Below are 23,240 nucleotides of genomic sequence, written 5' to 3' on the forward strand. Positions count from 1 at the left end.
ACAGGGAGCCAAGATCACACTACTGCATTCCAGCCTGGGTGACAGAGCAAGACTCTGTCTCTCAAAAAGAAAGAAAATTAGCTTGTATACTTTTGGTCAGTTGAAGAGTTCTAGTGTTCTTGCAGAAATCATTAGGTGAACTAAAATAACATGTGGGTTTGGTCGTGGGGCGGGGGAAATGAGAGGATGAAGAATTAAATAGGTCAGAATCCTGGACCTTGTATCCCTACAAGGCTATTTACCTTTGGAATGACATTTGCAAAGAGATGGTCCAGTAGTCTAATGGAATCTTGGCCTTTGATATTAAACTTGCCAAACGGTGATAGGTCAGTTACCCCTACTCTTTGCATAACCTGTTTATACTCTGAGCCCACAGGCTCAAACCAGTTTGTGCGACGAAAACTTGGCCTGAAACACAACATTTAGTGTCATAAAACAACTGCCGTTCATTTTTCAAAAATTACAGAATAGGATATTTTAATAAGCCCTACTCATCTAGAAAATCCTATGGGCAGCGGGGAGTGGGACTCTGGGAGGCGGGACCATGCAACCTGAAATTCTGTTCTGCAAATCATTCATGTATGTTGGAATCTAATCTTTTAAAGTTACTCATTTATCCCTTTGACCCATTTCACAGTGAGTAAAGTGCTGATTAACTGGAAAATAAGATACAATTCATGGGCTCTCAGATCTGGAAGAGAGTTTAGAAGTCAACCAGTCTGATGGTTTTCAATCCTAGATGCATATTAGAATCATCTGGAGAGCTTTTTAAAATGGGCCTAATTATATCAGTGTCTGGGTTGGGGGGCGGGGTGGAGCTATCTGGTTCAGTGCTTCTCAAACATTAATGGTAATACAAATCACTTGCACTTGTTAAAGTCCACATTCTGAAGCAGCAGGTATGGTGTGGGACCCCACAGTCTGCATTCTCCCAGGCTCCCAGGAGATGCCTATGCTGTTGGTCCACACCTGGGGTACATAAGGATCTGGTCCCAAATCTTCATTTTTCAGAGAAAAGGCACAAAATGATTTCCAAGGCCTTTGCATTAGTTAATGACAGAGCCAGACCTGGAACAAAGGTCTCTTGACTCATTACTAAAGTTCCTTTCTGCTTTACGAAGTGGACTTCTAATGTGGTATTTTAACTTCAGAGCAGGATGCCATGTCTGTAACATGAATTTTCAGTAGTTTAATTATTAAATGGTAGAAGAAACTTAGGCCAGATCCAATCAGCGGTAAGTGAAGAGTAGAAGTGATAGATTAGAGTCATTTAGGAAAAACCAAATCAGTATTTGGCCACTAGATAATCTAGATTGGCTGCCTATAGAGCCCAAATTCATTCATCAACAATGGGTTCTCTGCTATACTTTGTACCAATTAGATCTAGTCTTAAAATAGCAAAACCTATTGTAAAAAGCAAAATGACGGCTCAAAAGTAAGGATAACATAACTTCCAAATTTGCACCTTGTTTTCCCTTAGTCTGTGGATTCTCTTGAGAAAAAAATATATAATCGCTATTAATCCAAAGTACAACAATGGCAGGTAGCACTTTACCAGAACTAGGAGAACTGTTTTAGTGGCATACTTTATGTTTTCGCTTAACCTGGAATGCTATGCAAGTGATCTTTTCCCCTAATTTATCAACTGTGCATATAATTTGCATGGCTCAGTGCACACACTCTAGAATGCAGTTGCTTTGAGCGATTTCAGGATGAACAGAAAATCCCAAACCACATTTTGTGGTTATACACAATGTGATTCCATGAAGCTTCCTAAAATACAGCAAACCTTTAGGAGCCAACTGAAGCCATGTGGGAATTTGGAGGGGGGTTGGAAGGTTCCTCTGAGCTTCTGGTAAATGCCAAGAGGCTTCGCCAAGGCTGGCTATAGGACGCGCAGGGCCACATAAGTCCTAGATGTGGGCCAGTGTCCCATGGGCTAGACTAATGCCACCACTGCCAGAGAGTAATTTTTGTAGGACAAGGCTCAGTGCTCCTTGGAACAGGGTGGAGAAATGGAGCGTAAGGGGGAATCAGCACTTTTTGCTGTCCCATTATTTCATCCCTCAGTCAGAACCACAGGCAGGTAAAGTCCTTCTCCCACCTGTATTGAGTGTCCTGGCCCAGTTTGTAGAACCAGTGTGGCTGCTCCCAGCCAGCATGGAACCCCATGGAACACTTAGACTCCAGCCTTTGGTAGAGCCCACTGACTCGTTGAGTGGGTCTCCCAGCAAACCGTTCTTCTTTAGGGTAACCAACTGAAAAAGGAAAACTGGTACTATAAATCGCATATAGCCAAAACAAGATACTTTGACGGGATTCCAAGTATGGAAATACAGTACTTAAAATCCAGATGCATAAACATACATACATACATATATACATACATATGAATGATTTATGCAGAAAACAGAGCTGTCATTTATATGACTTATCAAAGAGTAAAGTAAAAATATATTTAAAATTTAAAACCAGCGAGGCATTCCACATGTTAAATATATACATCCATATACATTCCTTGTTATGTTTTAGGGGCACAATGCATTTTGGAGTCCCTAACTACCGCCATCCCAGTGAATAGAATAAAGACCATCTAAAGTCAGAGATGCTACAATTCAATTCTGTCAACACTTTGTAGACAACAGTACATTTGTACCTTACCAATATTGTTGAATCCATATGATTCTCTTGCTTTGGCCTCAGTGTACTGGGTGGTTGTCCATTTGCCATAGCGATTTGGATCCAATTCTATCAGATCAAAAGGAGGTTCTCCATGCAGGATCCAGTCACTGAGATATTTCCCTACCCCACCAGCGTGGATTATGCCATATCTTTCAAATACAGGGATAGAAAACCCATTACTAACACATGTAGTTTTCAAATGAAACATGCTCAAAATATTTTGCAGGGCTTCAAAGTTGGACTGTTCTGCACTAATCAGAACACACAAGTAACATAATCTCTACGGAACAATTTTTTCCTTAAAAGTGACATGTTTAGGCATCCAAATTAAATGTGCCTGACTTGATAGCTAGTTTATTTACAGTTTCAAGAGATGTACACCTGCAAAATAGCTCCTTATTGGGCAGGGCACAGTAGCTCACACCTATAATCCCAGCACTTTGGAAGGATTGTTTGAGACTAGGAGTTTGAGACCAGCCTGGCCAACAAAGTGAGAACTCATCTCTACAAAAAAACTAAAAAATTATCTGGGCATGGTGGTACAAGACTGTGGTTCCAGGTACACGGGTGGCTGAGACAGGAGGATAACTTGAGCCTAGGAGGTAGATGCTGCAGTGAGCCATGTTCACACCACTGCACTCCAGCCTGGGTAATGAAGTGAGACCCTCTCTCAAAAAACAAAACAAAACAAAACAAAAAAACCAACAACAACAAACAAAATAGCTCTTTATGGGGAAAAGGCTCGATGATCCTTGACTAGTAACTAATAAGAATTTTGCTTTAGGAAAACTAAGGGTTGAAGCCAGGATGCAAACGGGCACGTGTCTGGTATCCTAACAGCCCTCCTGAGGTATGATTATCCTGACTGGTAGGAAACACGGTGGGAGAAACGTGTGTACTGTGGTGTCCCATCCATCTCTTCTCAGACTCAAGTTAGTTCTGACCTCCTTAGACAATGATCTCTGTGCAAGGAACTTGAGCCATTGTCTTAGAAACATTCAAGCAAAGAGGCCCTCACCTAAGGACTTGTGGAAAGAGGTAGAAAGGAACACTGTCTCTTGTATTTTGCAACTAATAGGCCACTTGATGGGGAAGATGGGCTTGTTTTCTATTTTCCTAAGATGATACTTTAAAATCAAGAGCATGATGTAGAAAAAAAAGGGGTTTTGACATCAGAAAAGGGATCGGTTTTACCTTGGCCATGTATAGTTCTACCCACTCACTCTTGTTTAATGAAGGCCTCTACCGTGGGTTCATCTGTGGTTTAAGTCAGGAGCTTTCAAGGAACTGAATGAGCAGAGAGTCAAGGGGAGAGAACCAAGAAAAGGGGATACACAAGGAGACATCAAGACACAGAAATGCTAGTATCCCAAACAACAACAACTTAGCCAGAACCACAGCTTCTAAGAGCATGGGAGGAACTTTAGCAAACACTGAAAATGTTAACTTTTCCCACAACAAGACACCTGTTTTGCTTTCATAAAAATGAGTGCCTACATTTTATAGAAGACTTCCTCAAAGAGAATTAAAAAAACAGCAATTTACATTCCTTTGGGCAGTTTAATAGACATGAGGCATCCAAATTATCCACAAACAACCTCTCTAAATTTTAAGAAAGCAAGAAAAATTAATAAATCTATGCTTAAAATGTTTATTAAAGTTAGCACATTCACTTAACCAGGCTCAATGCCCATATAGAACAGGTACCATTTTTGAGAGCTATATTGTTGACAAGACTTGAAGGCTTATGAAGTTCTACGAACACTGAGTGCCTCCCATTTACCAGGCAGAGTTTCCATCTAACACGTAGAAGCTGATTTACGCTTTAGCAAGTCTGTTTTAAGGAGAAAGATAAGCCCCCCACACAGAGGCTAAATAAAGTAACACAGCAGTAAAGAGTAGATGCAGGATACAAATTCACTTATCTGACCCTGGAGCACATGCTCCTTGTTATTGGACTTTTCTGCCTTCAGTGGTTCTCAATCTTTGTTGAGCCAGGACACACACTCAGAAACAGCACTGTCTGTATTTTTGACAGACTCCCAGGGCAGAGCCAGGGGTGCTTTGATTTTCTATGGCCTGGCTGCTATACCATCATGTTCTTTCCCTTTCAACCATGCACATGAGCAAACAAATGGGCAGAGTGCTGTTATTTGGGTGGGAGTAGGGTGGAGGGGAATCCTGAATCAAATCTAATTTATTTCTAAAAAGTAAATATTTTACAAACAAGTTATCCAACCATTAACAAGCTTTACGTAAAATTCCATACAATTGAGTACTATGAACTACACATGGCCAATGTAAAACCGATCCCTTTTCTGATGTCAAAACCCCTTTATTTTCCACATCATGTTCTTGATTTTAAAGTATCATCTTAGGAAGATAGAAAACATCTCTGGAGAATCCCTGGCTCAGTAGCTAAAAGTATAAAAGCATGGGGAAAAGATCTGGGTATGATTCTTATTCTGCCACTGTTAGCTGGGTGACCTTGGGCAAGTTATGTAACCACCCTGTGCTTCATTCTTCCGTGCACACTTTCTTTATGGTGCTGGTGGAGAATTAATTGCCAAGCCATTTAAAAGCACTTAGTACACTGCAAGGCACATAGTGGGCAAGGAATACATGGTGGCTATTGGGCCCTTGTATGACCAGTTGAAAGGATTTTAATAAGGAAGTAAGGTGTGAAGTGAAAGTAGAAGGGAACTTAAAGAGGAGAGGACAGTTAGGTTCTTCTTCTGTCTCTAGCATTAATCTGCAGAATTCCAGATTCTTCTCCATGGCCCTAGGCTGCTATGCTTTTTGAGTGTTTGTATCTGCTTTTTATAACTCTGTTAAATGACTGGATGTTGCATCTTATAGCACTCTCCCCTCTTTAACTTTGCTGTTTATAATCTGTTCTAACCCAAGAAAATCAGATTCAATTAAATACAATTCATAAGACATTTTTTGGGCACTGTGTTAGTCACCTAGAAGCAGAAAAACTTGTTGGAATTGTGAATAAACAAATGTCCAAAGTAAAATAGCTCTGGCTGAGGATATTCTGTGAGTAAGGTAAATGGGCACTGGCACATATGTAAGCAGTTTGCAAACACCTACTTCCCTGAACTGGCTGTACCAAGAATTACAGATAATACTACAATAAAATACAGATTCCTGGGCCCCCTCTCCAGACCACTAAATCAGAATCTACAGGAGTAGTATCTGGAAATCTGTTTGTTTGCTTGTTTGTTTTGATTCAACACATCTTTCATGGCGCTATAGACTGAGTGTTTGTATCCTCCCATAATGCATCTGTTGAAGCCCTAATCCCCAATGTAACGGTATTTAGAGATGGGGCCTTTGGGAAGTACTTAGGGTTAAATGAGGTCATGAGGGTGGGGCCCTCATGATAGGATTAGTGTCCTTCTATGAAGAGACACCAGAGAGCTTCCTCTCTCTCCACACACACACCCACCCACCAAGGAAAAGTCACATGAGCACATAGCCAGAAGGTGGCCATTTGCAAGCCAGGAAGAGAGCCCTCACCAGAACTCTGCCATGATAGCAGAGTCCCTGATCTCAGACCTCCATCTCCGGAACATGAGGTCCCAGACCTCCAGCCTCTGGAACTGTGAGAAAGTAAATTTCTGTTGTTTAAATCACCCAGTCTCTGGTACTTTGTTATGGCAGCCCAAGCAGACTAAGCCACATGGGTTCTAGTGACAAATAATAGGAATTTCACAGATGAGAGGTATAGGAGATAAAAAACATTCATGTGACTAACCACATGGTCAAGACTCTGCTTTTTAACATGTTCCTCAGATTATTCTGCTCCTCACCCAGGTTTAGGAACCACTGGCCTCCAGAACCATGGAATGAGTGTACTGATATAAGCCAGGAGGGGCAGCTAATGGGGGTATTCCATTATATTACATAAGAAATATCTTAGAAAGCTCAACTTTAGGTAAGGGGAAGGCTTTTTTTGTTTAGACCAAACCTGTCAAAGACAGGGAGGCACTTTGCCCACCCCCACTCCCACCTGTTATCTTCTCCACCCACCTCCCAGTATCCATGACCTGAGAAAATTAGCCAGAGCAATCGGGGGGGAGTCTGACATCAGTCACATGCAAACAGATATGATTTCTAGGTTATAAGTAACTTGTTCTAGAGGAAGCAATTTTCTACTTTCCTTAGCAATTAGTTAATAGGTGTTCCATATGAGATCAGTGATTCTATCTGCTCAGAACATGCCTTACAGTCAATGATCTTCAATTTCTATTATTTAATACTAAAATTCAATTGGAATATCAAAGAGAATAAAATACTTAGGAATAAATTTAACAAAAGACGTGCAAAACTTTTACTCTGAAAACTACAAAACATTGTTTAAAGAAATTTTAAAAGACCTAAGTAAATGGAAAGACATTTCATGTTCATGGATCAGAATACTTAATATTGTTCAGATCTCAATAGTCCCCAAATTGATCTACAGATTCAATGCAATCTCTATCAAAATCTCAGCTGGCTTCTTTGCATAAATTGACAAACTGGTCCTAAAATTTATGGGACTTCCAGCCAAAACAATCTTGAAAAAGAACAAAGTTGGAGGATTCACACTTCCTGATTTCAGAAATTACTACAAAGCTAGTAACTTCTAGTAACAGTAATTAAGAGAGGGTCAGCTGGGTGTGGTGGCTGATGCCTGAAATCCCAGCACTTTGCGGGGCCGAGGTGGGTGGATCACTTGAGGTCAGGAGTTTGAGACCAGCCTGGCCAGCATGGCAAAACCCCATCTCTACTTAAAATACAAAAATTAGCCATGTATGGTAGTACGTGCTTGTAATCCCAGCTATTTGGGAGGCTGAACCAGGAGAACTGCTTGAATCTGGGAGGTAGAGGTTGCAGTGAGACAAGATTGTGCCATTACCTGGGCAGCAGAGCGAGACTCCGTCTCAAAAATAAATAAATAAATAAATAAATAAATAAATAAATAAATAAATAAAAGACAGTGTAGTAGTCACATAAGAATAGACACAGATGAAGGAGCAGAATTGAGAATCTAGAAATCAACCCATACATCTATGGTCAATTTATTCTTTATACAGATGCTGTGGTATAATAAAAATTAAATATTTGGTCTTTGTCCTCAGTTCCTGACACAGGGTTCATAAAACATTTGAGATTTACTCTTTTTTGAATGTTAATGAGATAGGTCTTGTGGAGAGAGGACAGCAGCCCTAGGTAGCTTCAGGTTGGGGGCTGGTTGCGAGAAAACCACGTGATTAGAGATTTAGAACTTTCAGTCTCACTCCGTACTCCAACCTCCAGGGAGTGGAGAAGGGATATTGGGTTCAGTCACCAATAATAGTTTAATCAATCATGCCTACATAATGAAACTGCCATAAAGACCTAGACATGGGATTCAGAGAGCTTCTGGGTTGGTGAACACAGTGATGGGCTAGGAAGGCGCCTGGAAAGGGCCTGGGGGCACTGCACCACCCACCTCTAACCCCTCACATTTTGCTCTATGTATCTCTTCCGTTTGGCTACTCCTGAGCTGTATCCTTTATAATAAAAGAGTAAACATAAGTATTTTCCTGAGTTCTGTGATTGGTTCCAGAAAAGTATCAAATCTGAGGAGAGGGTTGTGGGAACACCCAGTTGGTCAGAAGTATAGGTGTCTCCCACGACTTGAGACTGGTGTCTGAAGTGAGAGCGGTCTTGTGGAACAGATCCTGTAACCTGTGGGGTCTATGTTAATTCCAGGAGTTGGTGTCAGAATTGAATGCAATTGTTGGACACCCAGTTAGTACTGGAGAATTGGAGAATTGGTTGTTGGTGTTGGAAAGTACCGCACGTTTGGTATGAGAAAAGGAATCAGAAAAAAGACATTACAGATGCCAGCATAATTCAGTGAGGACAGAATAGTCTTTTCAATGAATAGTTCTGGGACAACTGGCTATACATATGAAAAGACTGAAGTTGGACACCTACCTCATGTCATATACAAGAATTAACTCAAAACTGATCACAGACCTAAATGCAAAAGCTAAAACTATAAAACTCTTAGAAGAAAACATAGGTTTAAATCTTCACGAACTTGGATTAGACAATGGTTACTTGTATATGACACCAAAAGTACATGTGAACCAAGAAAAAATATGTATTCTAGACTTCATCAAAATTAAAAACTTTTGTATTTCATTGGACACCATCAAGAAAGTAAAAAAACAACCCACAGAATGGGAGAAAAGTTCTGCAAATCATGTACCTGATAAGGTTCTTGTATCTAGAATATATAAAGAACTTCCACAACGAAACAATAAAAAGACAAATTAACCAATTATGAAAATGGCAAAGGATATGAATAGACATTTCTCCAAAGAAGATATATGAGTAATGTGCAGGAGAAGCACTCCTACTTCCACATGCCTGCATATGGACTCTATAAGTGATTATATAAGCCCTCAATTACATTATAACTCCCCATCCCAAATCTCCATCTAACTTTCTCCCTCTGGATGTCCCATGTACCTAAATTAACACTTCAAGCTCAACCCATCAAAAATGGAACTCATTATTTTCTTGGCTCTCTCTCTATGGCTCTAACATATAGACGGTGGTCAAGTTAGAAAAGTTGCCATCATTTGCCATTTTTCCCTTTCCCTTCAATATCTTATGGAATGATCACCAAATCTAGATAATTTTATCTCCCATCTCTCAGTCTTCACTGCTGCTACCTTAGTGGAGACCCCAGCCTCTCTACTGGATCAGCAGAGCTGTGCCTCAGGCAGCCTTCCAGCTCTGGTCAGACCTCACTGCCTTGTTGTCAGCTGTGTTCCAATGCCTAGCCCTAGGCCTGGCACAGAGCTAGCAGTTATTAAATATTAGTTGAATAAATGGCCAAATAAAATGGGGAAGAAAAATAGAATATTAGAAGCTGTGATATGATAGTTGAGTGGGCTTGACATCAATATTCACCAAATTAATGGAACAAATATCAGAAATGAAACATCAAAGAGGCAATGGAGTCATAAATGGGAAGAAACCTGAGGAATTATAAAGAAACAAATCATGTTGGACAAACATGAATTATGGTGAAAAATGCAGCAGATATATTATACATTTGATATTTTGAATTATCTTTGTCACATTGTGTTATGAAAACATCCTTGTAAAACTGGAGCAAATTGACTATCTGAAGATACACAGCATAAAATGAGATACAATTAATGGAAATGGCAGGAAATATGCAAAGAGAAAGCTCCAGGAGGCCGGGCATGGTGGCCCATGCCTGTAATCCCAGCACTTTGGGAGGCTGAGGCAGGCAGATCGCCTGAGGTCAGGAGTTCGAGACCAGCCTGGGCAACATGGTGAAACCCTGTCTCTACTAAAAAAATGCAAAAAGTTAGCAGGCGTGATGCTGGATGCCTGTAATCCCAGCTACTGAGGAGGCTGAGGCAGGAGAATTGCTTGAACCTGGGAAGCAGAAGTCGCAGTGAGCCAAGATCACACCACTGTACTCCAACCTGGACAATGAGAGAAAAACTCCATCTCAAAAAAAAAAAAAAGAGAAAGCTCCAGGAAATCATTGCCCTTCTGTGTTCCAGGAAATAACTGCCCTTCTTTAAAACATATACAAGTGATTGAACCAGTAGTTTTTATTCATTGTATGAATCCTTGGTCATGAAAGGGAAAAAGCTCTCTGGGTCTCTCTCTGTTTCTCTCTCTCAGCCTCCCACATTTCCCTTTCACATCCTGAGAATATGGAACTAGATGAAGCTAAAATAAGTGATTCTACAATAAATGTTGAATTACATGAAGATACTTACCCAAAGCCTATAGCCACCCAGTAGTTTCTGACTCCCTGATGGGGCCCCACCATAGGCAGAATGTCAGGAGAATACGTGATAGGACCATTGACGACATTGATGATGTCAGCCTTTTTCAGGACAGGAACCATTTCCATGGCAGCTTCAATGTGTTCCATGATTCGATCTAGATCAGACTCAAAGAGTTCCTTTCCAAAACCTAAAAAGAGTTGCCCTTTGTGGTCAGGATGCCATAGCTGAGCTGACAAGTCCTGTAAAGTGATTTAAGCCTCTGACATGGCCTACATTTAAAAATGGCCTGTTGGGAAAGTACTGCCATATTTTGTTAAAGTCTAAACTTGATATTCACTATCAACAGATGAGTATCCATTTATATTACTGAAAACAATGTTATTGTTCTTGAAACAAAATCATAAAAGTTAACCTTTAATTAATAGAAAATTTAAATGTATGAATAATATAGTTTCTGATATTTAATCCAATCACAGTTTTTTTTTTTTTAAACATAACTTGGCTTGTCAAGAGAGATCGTTATGCTTCAATTAACCATAAGAACTTGTTTTATCCCCCGAGATGAGGGCAAATGGGAGTTTACAGAGTCATGGTAGAATACTGGAAAAAGTGGAACACTGCTCCAGGATCTAAGACGATGGATTTTAGACCTCTTTTAACTCTCCTTTCAGCAGGGAAAGAATGGCCTGGAGGCCTCCTTCCTCCAGCCTGCCCCCACACACATCCAAGGACTAGAGTTCTGAAAAGAGGCAGGGTCTTGAAGCACAATCCTCCTCTTGTCCTAAAAGTCACTGTGATTACAGGCAGGGCCACAGATGAGCTTCTAAAAGAATGTCTCCACCAACACTGGTGATTTTTCCACACAGCAGCCAGCCAGCTTCTTGCCCTTCCTGGGGACTGCAGGTAGGGTCAGCCTCATGGAGGCCTACACACCATCAGGGTCAACTAGCACACATGGGTACCCATGCTCACCAACAGCTAACAATGCAGCTCTCCCTCCAAACGGCATTATTTAATTATTTGTTCAAGATTTATTTGAAGGAGAAGCTGCCAGCATGAGGGAACAGCAGAGAGGGAGGCTTTTAGTGGTATTTCAACCCTCCCTGTGGGATCGGGAGCAATTCTGCTCAGGCCCAAATGTGCAGAGCCCACTCAGCACAACCAAAGCCCTGAAACAGCTGGCCTAACTTCTGTGAAAGGCAGTTTAGTGATCATTTGCTATTATTTGGGCCTACGCTTTGAGGAGTAGAATGGAGGGATTCATTTCCGATCTCAAGAAGCTTATCAAAGTATAGTTTTAGGAAGTACCATTTCCTACATTTCTTTATATTCCCTGTAATATATCAGTCCCCAGTGATTTTGTAGCTCTTTTTATAGATTAAAACCTGAGATACCTCCTTAGATGACCCAATCTTCAATCTGGCTCTGTGGAAGTATTTCATGAAAAGCAAAAACAGACCCATCTCCCTTAAAGAACTTGAAAGAGAAACTGTAGTATCCCCTGCTTTGGCATAGAGGCACAAACCTTTTCCATATCCATTTACGTAGCATGGGAAGTACTCTGTTTACAGTACCAAAAACCCTGCTCTGTTATAGACTCTCGGGTTTTCATTCTTAGTAGAATGGATATCTGGCCTCTGATATCAGTTGTGTTTCCAGCTGTAAAAGCACAATAGCAACTATATTCAAATCTTGAAAGTAGACCAAGCTGGCAGTGGATTAAGGAAAAAAATGGGGAGGCAGGAGGTTGTGTGGGCAGGTAAAAATGTATCTGGAACCTTTCAAAGCAACTAGAAATGTTTCTTCAGCTTCTCTACATCAGCTACATCTTTCTTCCCCCCGACTCCCTGCTGTGATTGTTCAAAGGGATATGAGAACAGAGCCCACCTCAAACCCATCACCTCCAATGTCCCAGGTATCTGAATTAGTCTAGAATTATGCTGTTGTCTTATTCTACAGCCATCCCCCAGTCATGGAGAGGATGAACCATTCGTGTCTGACCAGCACACACTTTCATTTGCTAAACCCACCTGCAGGAACTCCATTGGTGACCCAGGAGTCCTGAACTTTCATTTTCTCCTGACTTTCATATGGACCAAACAAAAGCCCATCCCTTTCCTGTCGGAGATAGTATGATCCTTCCAGGTCACGGAGCACAGGGAGTTCTCGTTTCAAAGCTTTCACTTCAGGTATAGTCGATGTAACAACATATTGATGTTGAACCGGAATGAGAGGATGTTCTAGTCCAATCATTTTACCTACTTCACGAGCCCAAAATCCTTAAACAAAAAAATCATTTAAAAGTGTCAGCACATATATAAATACACAACTGACACTCACATAACAATGTATATTAGAATAAAATGTTTAAAAGGCTTAAGTACTCATGACAAAGTCTAATAAATGTCATAACCATCTTTAAACTTTTTGTCATTGCAAAACTGAATGGGGAAAGAGAAGACAATACTTTGCATTGCCCAGAGATTCGAAGATATCTGTGATCTAGGGGAACTCCATTCCTGAAAATGTTGTTACCCACAAGCAAAAGTAGGCAGGAAAAAAATAAAAAAAAAAAATTTATTTTAAAGAAAAAACAAACAACCCAAATATACAACATGTACAAATGTCAATAAGAAGCACTGTTACAGACTGCCCCTATTTGTGGACAGGGACAGTCAGGAAAAGGAAGAGGCCCCCATGTTGCTGTGACCAACCTAATACATAATGATATACCTAAGAAAGCCCTACAAGCCAACTCTTCTATCCTCTAAGCCCTATTCTCCCCAAATTGTTGATGCCTAAAATTCCAAAAATACAAGATTGTTCTGTTAAGTTAAAATTTGAAAATGGTGCATACTTTGGGAGAGAAAGCACATTAAGTTTTATCTGTTGTTTTAAAAGTTTAGTTTCAATAAGTTTGTAAGATCCTTTATTGTAAAGGCACAAAAGCACCAGAAGTCAAAACTAGGTAGAAAGAGAAGCCACAAGAAAGGGGAGATTGGTCTCATAGGTAGGCGGGGAGTTCCCTAGACAAATGTTTCCCACTTCACTGTTAGCACAAAGATTGTCTTATTTGTGGAGGTGAATGTTACTTTTTTCATTTGCAAAAGATAGAACTGGATAATCTGTGGCTGAAAGGACCCTGGATTATTTCCCATGCTGACCCTTCAGTACACAGATGTGGGAGCTAAAGGCTAGTAGGGTAAGACATGCCCAAGGCCACACTGGACATCCTGTAATCATCACATCTTATTGGTTTTTCTTGCTGCAGACTTTATTTTTAAAATCCAAGGCACCTTCACTGTATAAAGGGATTTTATAATCTAAAATAATAAAAATGCTTATTATTTGGCAAGGATATGGTGTTGACTGACCATCATTAGATGATCTGGGGGCAGGGAGTTCTATTTGCTTGTTTGTTTCATAATAATTTTGAGTGGTCATTGAAATGATTACACGATCCTATTTATTTCTTTAGGGGTTGCACAATAAGTTTTTAACCATTACTGTCTCTGCTGTTTTTCTGAATCTAATAAGGAGTCCTGAAGTCTCTATCATTATGAGGTTCCAAGCTAGACAGAGAATCATCAATTATGAATCAGTCTGGGAACCTAGATTATGTACGTATGTGTGTAAGTTTATTTCCTTGTAACCATCTAAACCGTTCCTTTGCATTCTATTGTTTTGTTTGTTGCAATGGCTAAGTTGGTCACACTTGTATAATAAATCCAGAAATGGGTACTCATTTGCAAGCCAGAAATCTAACTGTGGGCATTGGAGCTACTTGCCAGTGTTGTTTTGTTTTGTTTTTTGAGACAGAGTCCCGCTCTGTTGTACAGGCTGGAGTGAAGTGGCACGATCTTGGCTTACTACAACCTCTGCCTCCTGGGTTCAAGCCATTCTCCTGCCTCAGCCTCCTGAGTAACTGGGATTACAGGCCTCCGCCACCATGCCTGACTAATTTTTGTATTTTTAGTAGAGATGGGATTTCACCATTTTGACCAGGTTGATCTCGAACTCCTGACCTCAGGTAATCCACTGCCTCCGGCTCCCAAAGTGCTGGGATCATAGGTGTGAGCCACCACACCTGGCCTGTTTTGTTTTGTTTTTGAGACATGGTCTCACTCTGTCGCCCAGGCTGCAATGGAGGGCAGTGGTGCAACCATAACTCACTGCAGCCTCGACCTCCCAGGCTCAGGTGATCCTCTCATCTCAGCCTCCTGAGTAGATGGGACTATAGGCACATATCACCATGCCTGGCTAATTTTGTATCTTTTATGGAGACAGGGTTTTGCCATGTTGCCCAGGCTGGTCTTGAACTCCTAGGCTCAAGCAATCTGCCCAACTCAGTCTCCCCAAGTACAGGCGTGTTGGTCTTTTAGTAATTTTCAGACTTAATTTACTCTTGCTAGTAGGAAGATGTGAATTACCAATGTCTGGACTGTGTATGAAAATATAGCAAAGCCACATATTCTAGTTATATACACTAGAACAATTTTTGAATATACAAAAATCAAAATATTTAGCCTAGCAATTCAAACTGCTACAATATCCTCACTATATTTGTTTCAATTAAAAACATAAATTGAAAAAAATAAATTCTGTCCTATTCAAACATATTTATGAATTTCTGAGTCCAATTGCTTGCTTATTAATGCACTTCATCATTAATATAAACTGGAAATGTGTGCAGAAGTATCATATCACTATATTACTTCAAATCCCATAGCAAGCTGTTTTACCCATAGACATCTATGGGGCTGGTGTCTTTAGCATTCTTTTTCCATACGTCAATCAAATTAACCTAAATCTAGCTAGAGTTACACTTCAACTCCTGCCTGATCACCCACCCACTAAGTCCAAGGGAAGAGAGACAGGTGTGGAAGATTCATTCTAAAATCTACCATTATCACCTGAAAAACAACTGAAGAGAAGAGTCAATTAAAAATGACTACTGGAAATGGCTTCCAGTTTTTAAAAATGCAATGATTAATAAAAATGAGGTTAAAATGCAGGCTGAAGGTTCACGGACAAGTTTACACCTACTAGATGGTTTATATGATGACAATGACGGCCTCATGCTTTGATGCAGAGTATCACACACAATTAAGCAAGTCTTTTTGGCTGAACACTGAGCTTCATGTGAGCACAACCCAATCACATTTCTGATTTGCCATGTTAGGAAAACTCTTAAGTAAATTTTACAAAGTTATCTCAGATTTAATGAGTCAACTGGAAATGAGGTCAAGAGAAACATTCAACACCATGTGGAGAAAAAGCCTGCATCATAATAACTAGTACCCGCCCGCGTCCCTGAGCTGCACCTGAGGGAAAGGGTAGAGTGAAGCCAATTTGGAAAGCTCCAGTAACTAAAGGCAAGTTAGACTACTGCCCATCAAGAGGTCGGAAGCATCAGAAACTTCTCCAGTTCTGCTAGCTCAGAATACAGTCATTATATTCTCTCTCCTGTAGAAACACCTACACAATAGTGTTTCTTTAAAGATTTTCTTGCAGATCATCTGGTACAGACAGTATAGTACCTGGAGTAGTTATTTAGGATGCAGTTTCTGAGAACCTACCCAGACCACCTGAATTAGAATCTTTTTGAAGCTTGGGAACCTTCCCGAGGTGATTCTTACGCACACTAGCTTGATAACCAAGCTCTTTGGGAAGTCAACTTACCAGCAGAATCAGTGCTGGATTCTGCACCCACTCTGCTAGTAAATTGGAAAAGAAAGCAGTTGAGCAGTCTTAAATCTGGTACCAAGAAGCTATCATAACCTGATGCTAGTGTCTCCCAGGCTAGGGCATGGAATATGAAGGAAATAATTGCAATGATGATAATAATTACCTAATTTTTTTACTGCTTTCTACCTGGTGAGCCCTGTGCTGGGTACTTTACATTATTAGCTTATTTACTACCCATAATAACTTTTCAAGATGGGAGATATTATCCCCATTTTACACATAAGTAACTTACCCAAGTCACTCAGTTGGCAATGTGTATGCCTCTGGGCCACAGAGCACCACTGCCATGGACAATGCCAGAAACACATCAGCTGACAAATTTTTACTCTTAGACTTTTCCTTTTATGGATACCCTGCAGACCCAGCAGCCTTTACATCTTTTTCACTTTGGTTGTATTTCTAAGTCCATATCCTGGTTCCTTTAATCAGATTTCAGTGCTGGTCTGAGGGCCTTGCCCGAATTTGGGAGATACCCTGGTCACACTGAGAAACTGTGGGAAACATTCCACCAGCCACACACTCTCCACTCATTTTATTATAGCATGATGCCTACTGCAGATGGTTGCTTTTATTCATAAAATTGATCTTTGTTAGCTTCAGTTCTAGAAGGGAGCATATGCAAACTTTTGTTCCCAATTACTGAGGCTTACCCTTTGGAGGATCTTCTATGCTTTAAATAAAGATTTTTTGAAAACAGACTTACAGATAATTAAACACACACACACACACAAACATACACACCCCTCCACACCTCCTGTGGACTGCTAATATGTAATCAGTTAGATTTTCTTGGTAACTTTTACCCAGTGGAAGAAAAGAGATGGAAGAGAAAAAGAAAAAAAAAAAAAAAGATTAGGGAGCAGAGCTCTGATCTGAATGAGATAAAGAATTGAGATAAGTTACTTCCCACAAGTTTCAGCAAGGAGCTGCCTGGAGTTACTAGGAAAAGGGAGTGGAAGTGGCTAGGCAAAAAGCACAAGAACAAAGGAAAAAGGGAGACATTACCACTCTATGCAGGGCCACTCTGTCCTAATTCCAGGGACTTGTTTTCCAGGCCAGCATGAGACAGCTGTTCTCAAGGACCTCCTTTCCCTGCCCTCCTGTACCCCATCACCCCACAAGATTTCACAGCTGCAGAGAAAGCTTCATCTGGTAACTAGTGTTATGGGTTTAGGTCAGATCTCTTTGGAGATCATTCGGTCTTCCTCTTCAGTGATTCCTTATTTGTTACAGTATGTGGTTTAGAAAAAAAAATGTATTACAATGACAACTCATTATGTTTGTATGTTGATCCATTTTAGGAAAACAATGGATGTGTTAAATTAAGGTCTTCCATGTTATTTCTCAAAATGTCAATCAGGAATGTATGAATGCCTAAAGTACTGTGTTGAGAAAAATGGTGGGGCTTTGTCCAAACACATCTGAAATGAGTGTAGTGATGATTAGCAATGTCTGCCACAGGTGCTGGATGTGGAAGTCTCAGTATGTTACTTTAGTATTTGCTATCATGATGAAAACAGTCAAATGTTTTTAGGGCCTGAATTCATGAGACTATAGAAAAAGTTGCAAAATTACAAAGAATCCTTGCTACTTAGAAAAAAGTCTGAATTATTTCATTGCCTTAAGTTTTCTGACAGAATTTAGACCAGAGATTCCTAAGGACATTAAGAGAGTATAGTGTCAGACTGGAGGGAAAGTGAGGCTCAAAAACAATTCAATGTTGTATTGTACCACTGCTCTTACTTTTTAGGCAAGTTATTTAATATTATTGCAAATTTCAAATTATATTAAAGAAAGCATGATATTTTATTGCTTTTCAAATAGGAGGCATGGGTAAGAGAATTCGGAAATAACTAATTTAGACTTAAATATTGAAGACATGACTTTGTCTCTAGGACCACCAAAAATGCTTTGTTAAAAGTAATATCAATTGGCTGGACACTGTGGCTCACTCCTGTAATCCCAGCACTTTTGGAGGCCGAGGCAGGTGAATCACCTGAGGACAGGAGTTTGAGACCAGCCTGGGCAACATGGTGAAACCCCGTCTCTACTAAAAATACAAAAATTAGCCGGGCATGGTGGCAGGTGCCTGTAATCCCTGCCACTCAGGAGGCTGAGATAGGAGAATCGCTTGAAACTGGGAGGTGGAGGTTGCAGTGAGCCAAGATTGCACCATTGTACTCCAGCCTGGGGCACAAGAGCAAAACTTCATCTCAAAATATATATATATATAAAATACATATATGTATATCAAAAGTTACAATACAGGGAAAAGAATCATAAGGGTATGGGTTTCTGGCTTGTCCTCATGGGATATCATTTGATCAGATAAATAATAAAGATTATTTTCATTCTCAAAGAAAATCAGTCACTGCCTCATGCTTATTTTAAGTTTTAAAGTAAACATTATAAACCATAGGAAAATATAAACTATTATCCCAGTTTAGACTGCACAAGCATTTTCACTGTAATTTATTTTGCATGTGTGACAGTTGAAAATGACTTGACATGCAATCCACCTATTCAAAAGTGTATTAACTCAAGAATCAAAAGGCCAGATCCCAGTCCTGGCTCTGACATAACGATCAGTGGCCACTTGGCCAAGTAACATGACCCTTTTGGACCTTGCCTCTGCAAATGAAAGTAAGTGTGTTGTTGGATTATCCCAAATATCCCTTTTGGCTTCACTACTCTGAGTCCAAACTGTAACAGAACAACCAAAAGAGAAGATTATGAAATACGTTTAATAATGTTCTAGAAGGAAAAGGGTTTAAAATTTCTTTCAACTAGAGTCAAAAGTCATCAGAAATGGATAAGAGAGAACCCAAATGAGCAAATCTGCCCTAAAAAGCAAACTGGACACAGAAAGGATGCTTATGAACTTCAACACTAGAATTTGGTTATTCATATACAGAAACAGTGAACACAGGAAGGAAAAAGCAGCATAATTTGGAAAAACACAATCTGGAGCAAAATGAAATGCAGAATGGAGGAAATAAGCAACTTTTTATGGATAACCAAGGACAGAGTGTTAGCGCATCCACCAAGAGCAAAGTGATGGAGGGAGGGCTTTGTCACTTAGAAACAGACAAAATGTTTAATTTGGGAGCATCACAGTGCTTCATGACAACATCCATAGTATGAAACATTATGGCTAAATATCTTCTTTCTTTGGCACTTAAAAAAACAGAAATTTCAAAAAAAAGATATGCTTACCTGCAGCATTCACAATTCTATTTGCTCTCATAGACCCCTGTGGTGTTTCAACGTCCCATGTTCCATCTGACCTGGCTTTCAGAGAAGTTACTGGTGCAGGATATTTTAAAAGGGCACCATATTTCCTAGCCCCAGCAGCCAGGGCCATAGTTAGAGAATAAGGATCAATGTGACCATCTCCAGGATTATACAATCCAGCTAAAACCTAAATCAATCATAGCAGAGTCAATATACAAACAAATATATACTTATTACTCAGTAAAAAATATATCCTGCTAGCAAACGTTTAGTAAAACTGGACATTAAAATTGTTTCTTGATCTGGAAAGTAACTGGGTCCCTGAAGACTTCATGAAAAAGCCACCATTCAAGTCCTGGACTGCTGAAAAGAAAGAAATAAACCTCTTTCTTGTTTACACCTTATTTTGGTTTCTGACATGTGAAGCCAAATCTAATTCCAATTGATATATCAATTATAATTTATATTTAATTGTTTAATACTGTTAATAAATTACATGTTAAATAATATATCTGGTGTCAGGAAATTTATGTTCGATTCAATAATTCAGCAATTAATTCCTGAATATCTACTTTGTTTTAGGCCTTTAGGCAAAGTACTGTGGGGAGAACAAAGAAGAATGAAACTCAGATGGGATAGGTTCATAGAATGATCAGTGAAATATTAAATATAGGTCTCATCTATTCAACAAAAATTGGCTGAGCACCAAATACAAGCAAGGAGCTTTTGTCAAATGTCTTTTCTGTATCTATTGACATAATTGTGTAGTTTGTCCTTTATTCTATTAATGTGGTATTGTTCCATTGATTAATTTTTAGATGTTAAACCAACCCTGCATTCCTGGAATACATTCCATTTAGTCATACTGTATAATCTGTTTTATATGTTGCTGAATTCAGTTTGCTAGTATTTTGTTGAGGATTTTTGTATCTATGTTCAAAATGGATACCAGTCTTTCTTTTTGGGGGGATGCATTTGTCTGATTTTGTTATCAGGACAATACTGGCCTCATAGAATGAGTTGAGAGGCATTCACTTTTCTTCTATTTTGGAAGAGTTTGAGAGAGATTGGTATTCTAGGCATTCACTTTTCTTCTATTTTGGAAGAGTTTGAGAGAGATCGGTATTCTAAGTCTTCTCTAAATATCTGGTAAAATTAACTAGTGAAGTCATCCAGGCCTGGGGTTTTCTTTGTGGGAAGTTTTTGATTACGAATTCAATCCTTTCATTTATTATGGGTCTTGTGCAAGAGACTTTCTATTTTAAGGGAATTCACATTTCTAAGGACTTCCAAATGTCACACAGGTGTTTTATAATGGATATGACCTCATTGTAGTGATCCCACATCCATTTGGTTTGGTACCCTCTCCCAGATGCAGAGAATACGCTTCACACATATTCCCATTGCTTAATGAATGCCCTTGAGAAAAATTCATGATAGTGAGGAGTTCCAGCAAAGCATTCAAGATTGACATATAAACAAATATAAGTATATCCTTACTGGTAGTGGAGGTAAAATTTCAATGCAGACAATGCAGTGCAACACCAATCTGCCATCACACTGGTATCACACACAACTACAGACAAGGGAGTGCCAGCAGCCTGTGAAGACTCGCAAAGGCAAACAACCCTAGTGCCCAGGTCAATGATATGAACCTTCAGAGATTGGAACCACTGCAGTGGTCACCAGCAGGGAAATAAGCATGTGTTTCCCCAACAGCCCCATCTGATACACTTGGGCAGTATGTATAATGCAAGGGAGTCAGAGAGCCTGGGTTCAAATCTCCACTCCAGCTCTTTCCAGTGAATGAGCTTGGGTTCACTATGTAAACTGTCTAAGCTAAAATTTCTTGTTTAACAATAATATATACCACATAATACAGATATAGATATAATTTTTTTATTTTTATTTTTTAAATTTTAGAGACAGGCTGTCACTTCATTCCCTAGGCTGGAGTACAGTAACGTAATCATAGCTCACTATAACCTCAAACTCCTAGGCTCAAGAGATCCTCTTGCCTCAGCCTCCCAAGTAGTTAGGACTACAGATGGAGTCCTACTACCCCACAGTCAGCTAATTTTGTGTGTGTGTGTAAGTTTGTAGAGACGAGGTCTCAGTATGTTGCCTAGGCTGATCTTGAACTCCTGGCCTCAAGCAATCCCCCCACCTTGGCCTTCCCACATGCTAGGATAGAAGGAGTGAGCCATGGCATCCGGCCTGCCTCATACTATTATTGTGATGATTACATGAAATTATGCATGTAAGCACTTAGCATACTAACTGGTACATAAATATGTGCTATAGTAAGTGTCAGTCATTGTTATTATTATTCAAAAGGAATTATTACCCAGTAGGAAAAAACACTAAATTTCATGTCAAGTAGCTTATCTCAGGCAAATGTGGTATAAATCTAGATCCGTACCTGACACAGAGTCTGTAAGGAGAGTACAGCTATAAGCTAGGTGATATTTGTAAAGCAATGTACCATGGCATTTCTTAATTTGATTTTTAAAACATTTTAATACCACAGTCTTTCTAGACATTTATCATATCAGGTTATCATTCTCCCTGTGTTCTCAAACAGAAGATTTGTGTATGGAAACCCTTAGATCTGGGGAACACAATAATGGAAAGGTATTGAAAATATTTAATCAATTGTCATAGGTGAAAAACAAGATTTATCATTACCTTTTTATATATCATTTACTGTATATAACAGCCCACCTTGTAAATTACCCAAATTCCAAAATTAATCACATGATTTTGCCACATTTAAAATGTGTATACAAAGTTTTCTGTTTTTAGTTAACTTCTTAATAACTTTTTCTAATTTTTACTTAAGTCAACAAATGGTAAAAATGCCTTTAAGATAAATACCTTATTCATGTTGAGTAAAGGGAACATCTCTTGAATTTTTTCAGGTTCAATGATATACTGTTCTGTTGCATGCCAGCCAGTCCGAGTCATTTGATATTTAAATTCATCTACCCTTACAGGGGTGGTAGCAAGTCTGATACTACCTGGCTGATGGAATCCCACCACCTGTGACAATAATTCCAATAAAAACATACAAATGAGTCATTATTTGGTACTCAAACATGGTTCTGCTCCAGTATAATAAAAATGCAGCTGTACAAAAAGATTTATTATGAGCAAAAGAAATAACTATTAAAATATTTGCATCTTATTAAAAGACACTTATTCAGCAATTACCATATTTACTAAGTGCCTCTTTGGTGCCAGGCACCATTCTAAGCCCCACAGATGTCAGAGTGAACAAGAAAGGTAAAGACTCTGCCTAAGTGGCATTTACACCCCACAGTTGAAGACAGACAGCTAAATGCAAAATTATAGTAGCATGGAACGAGTATTAATGTACAGAGTGAAAAAAAACTGTAAGAAAAAGAGAAAGACAAAAAAAATGAGAGATTACGTAGAATCAAAATGTTACAATGCTTAGATTGTCTGAATTGAATTAAACATTCATTTAACATTTATTAAAGTCCTTCAGTTTGCCAAGCACTCAGTTACAGAGATAAAAGATATAGCCCTTGCCCACAAGTTACTTTTGGGAGGATCAACAAGTAAATCAATAATTACAATAGAGAGAGATTCAAGTTATAAGAGAAGTGTGCACAAATGCTCTGAGAACCAAGAGATGGGACCTCCAGCTTTGACCTGCCTAACAGGCAGGAAAAGTCAAGCAAGGCTTCTCAAAGGGGGTTACCCTGGGGAAGGTGGATGCTGAAGATG

At 39.5% G+C, this 23,240-nt stretch overlaps 1 protein-coding gene across 1 annotated transcript in view; it reads right to left on the minus strand.

Annotated features, from left to right (window-relative positions):
* DMGDH (dimethylglycine dehydrogenase) overlaps nt 1-23,240 on the minus strand; it is a 77,269-nt gene that overhangs the window by 40,202 nt on the left and 13,827 nt on the right. Inside the window, exons 4-10 of the mRNA XM_011992192.1 lie at nt 22,365-22,529; nt 19,470-19,674; nt 12,536-12,784; nt 10,494-10,692; nt 2,662-2,831; nt 2,105-2,258; nt 243-408 (exon numbers count right to left, since the gene is read on the minus strand). Coding sequence (XP_011847582.1) covers nt 243-408; nt 2,105-2,258; nt 2,662-2,831; nt 10,494-10,692; nt 12,536-12,784; nt 19,470-19,674; nt 22,365-22,529 — 1,308 coding nt within the window. The remainder of the gene's footprint in view (nt 1-242; nt 409-2,104; nt 2,259-2,661; nt 2,832-10,493; nt 10,693-12,535; nt 12,785-19,469; nt 19,675-22,364; nt 22,530-23,240) is intronic.

This window comes from Mandrillus leucophaeus, unplaced genomic scaffold (assembly GCF_000951045.1).
Source record: "Mandrillus leucophaeus isolate KB7577 unplaced genomic scaffold, Mleu.le_1.0 Scaffold407, whole genome shotgun sequence".
Taxonomy (NCBI): Eukaryota; Metazoa; Chordata; class Mammalia; order Primates; family Cercopithecidae; genus Mandrillus; species Mandrillus leucophaeus.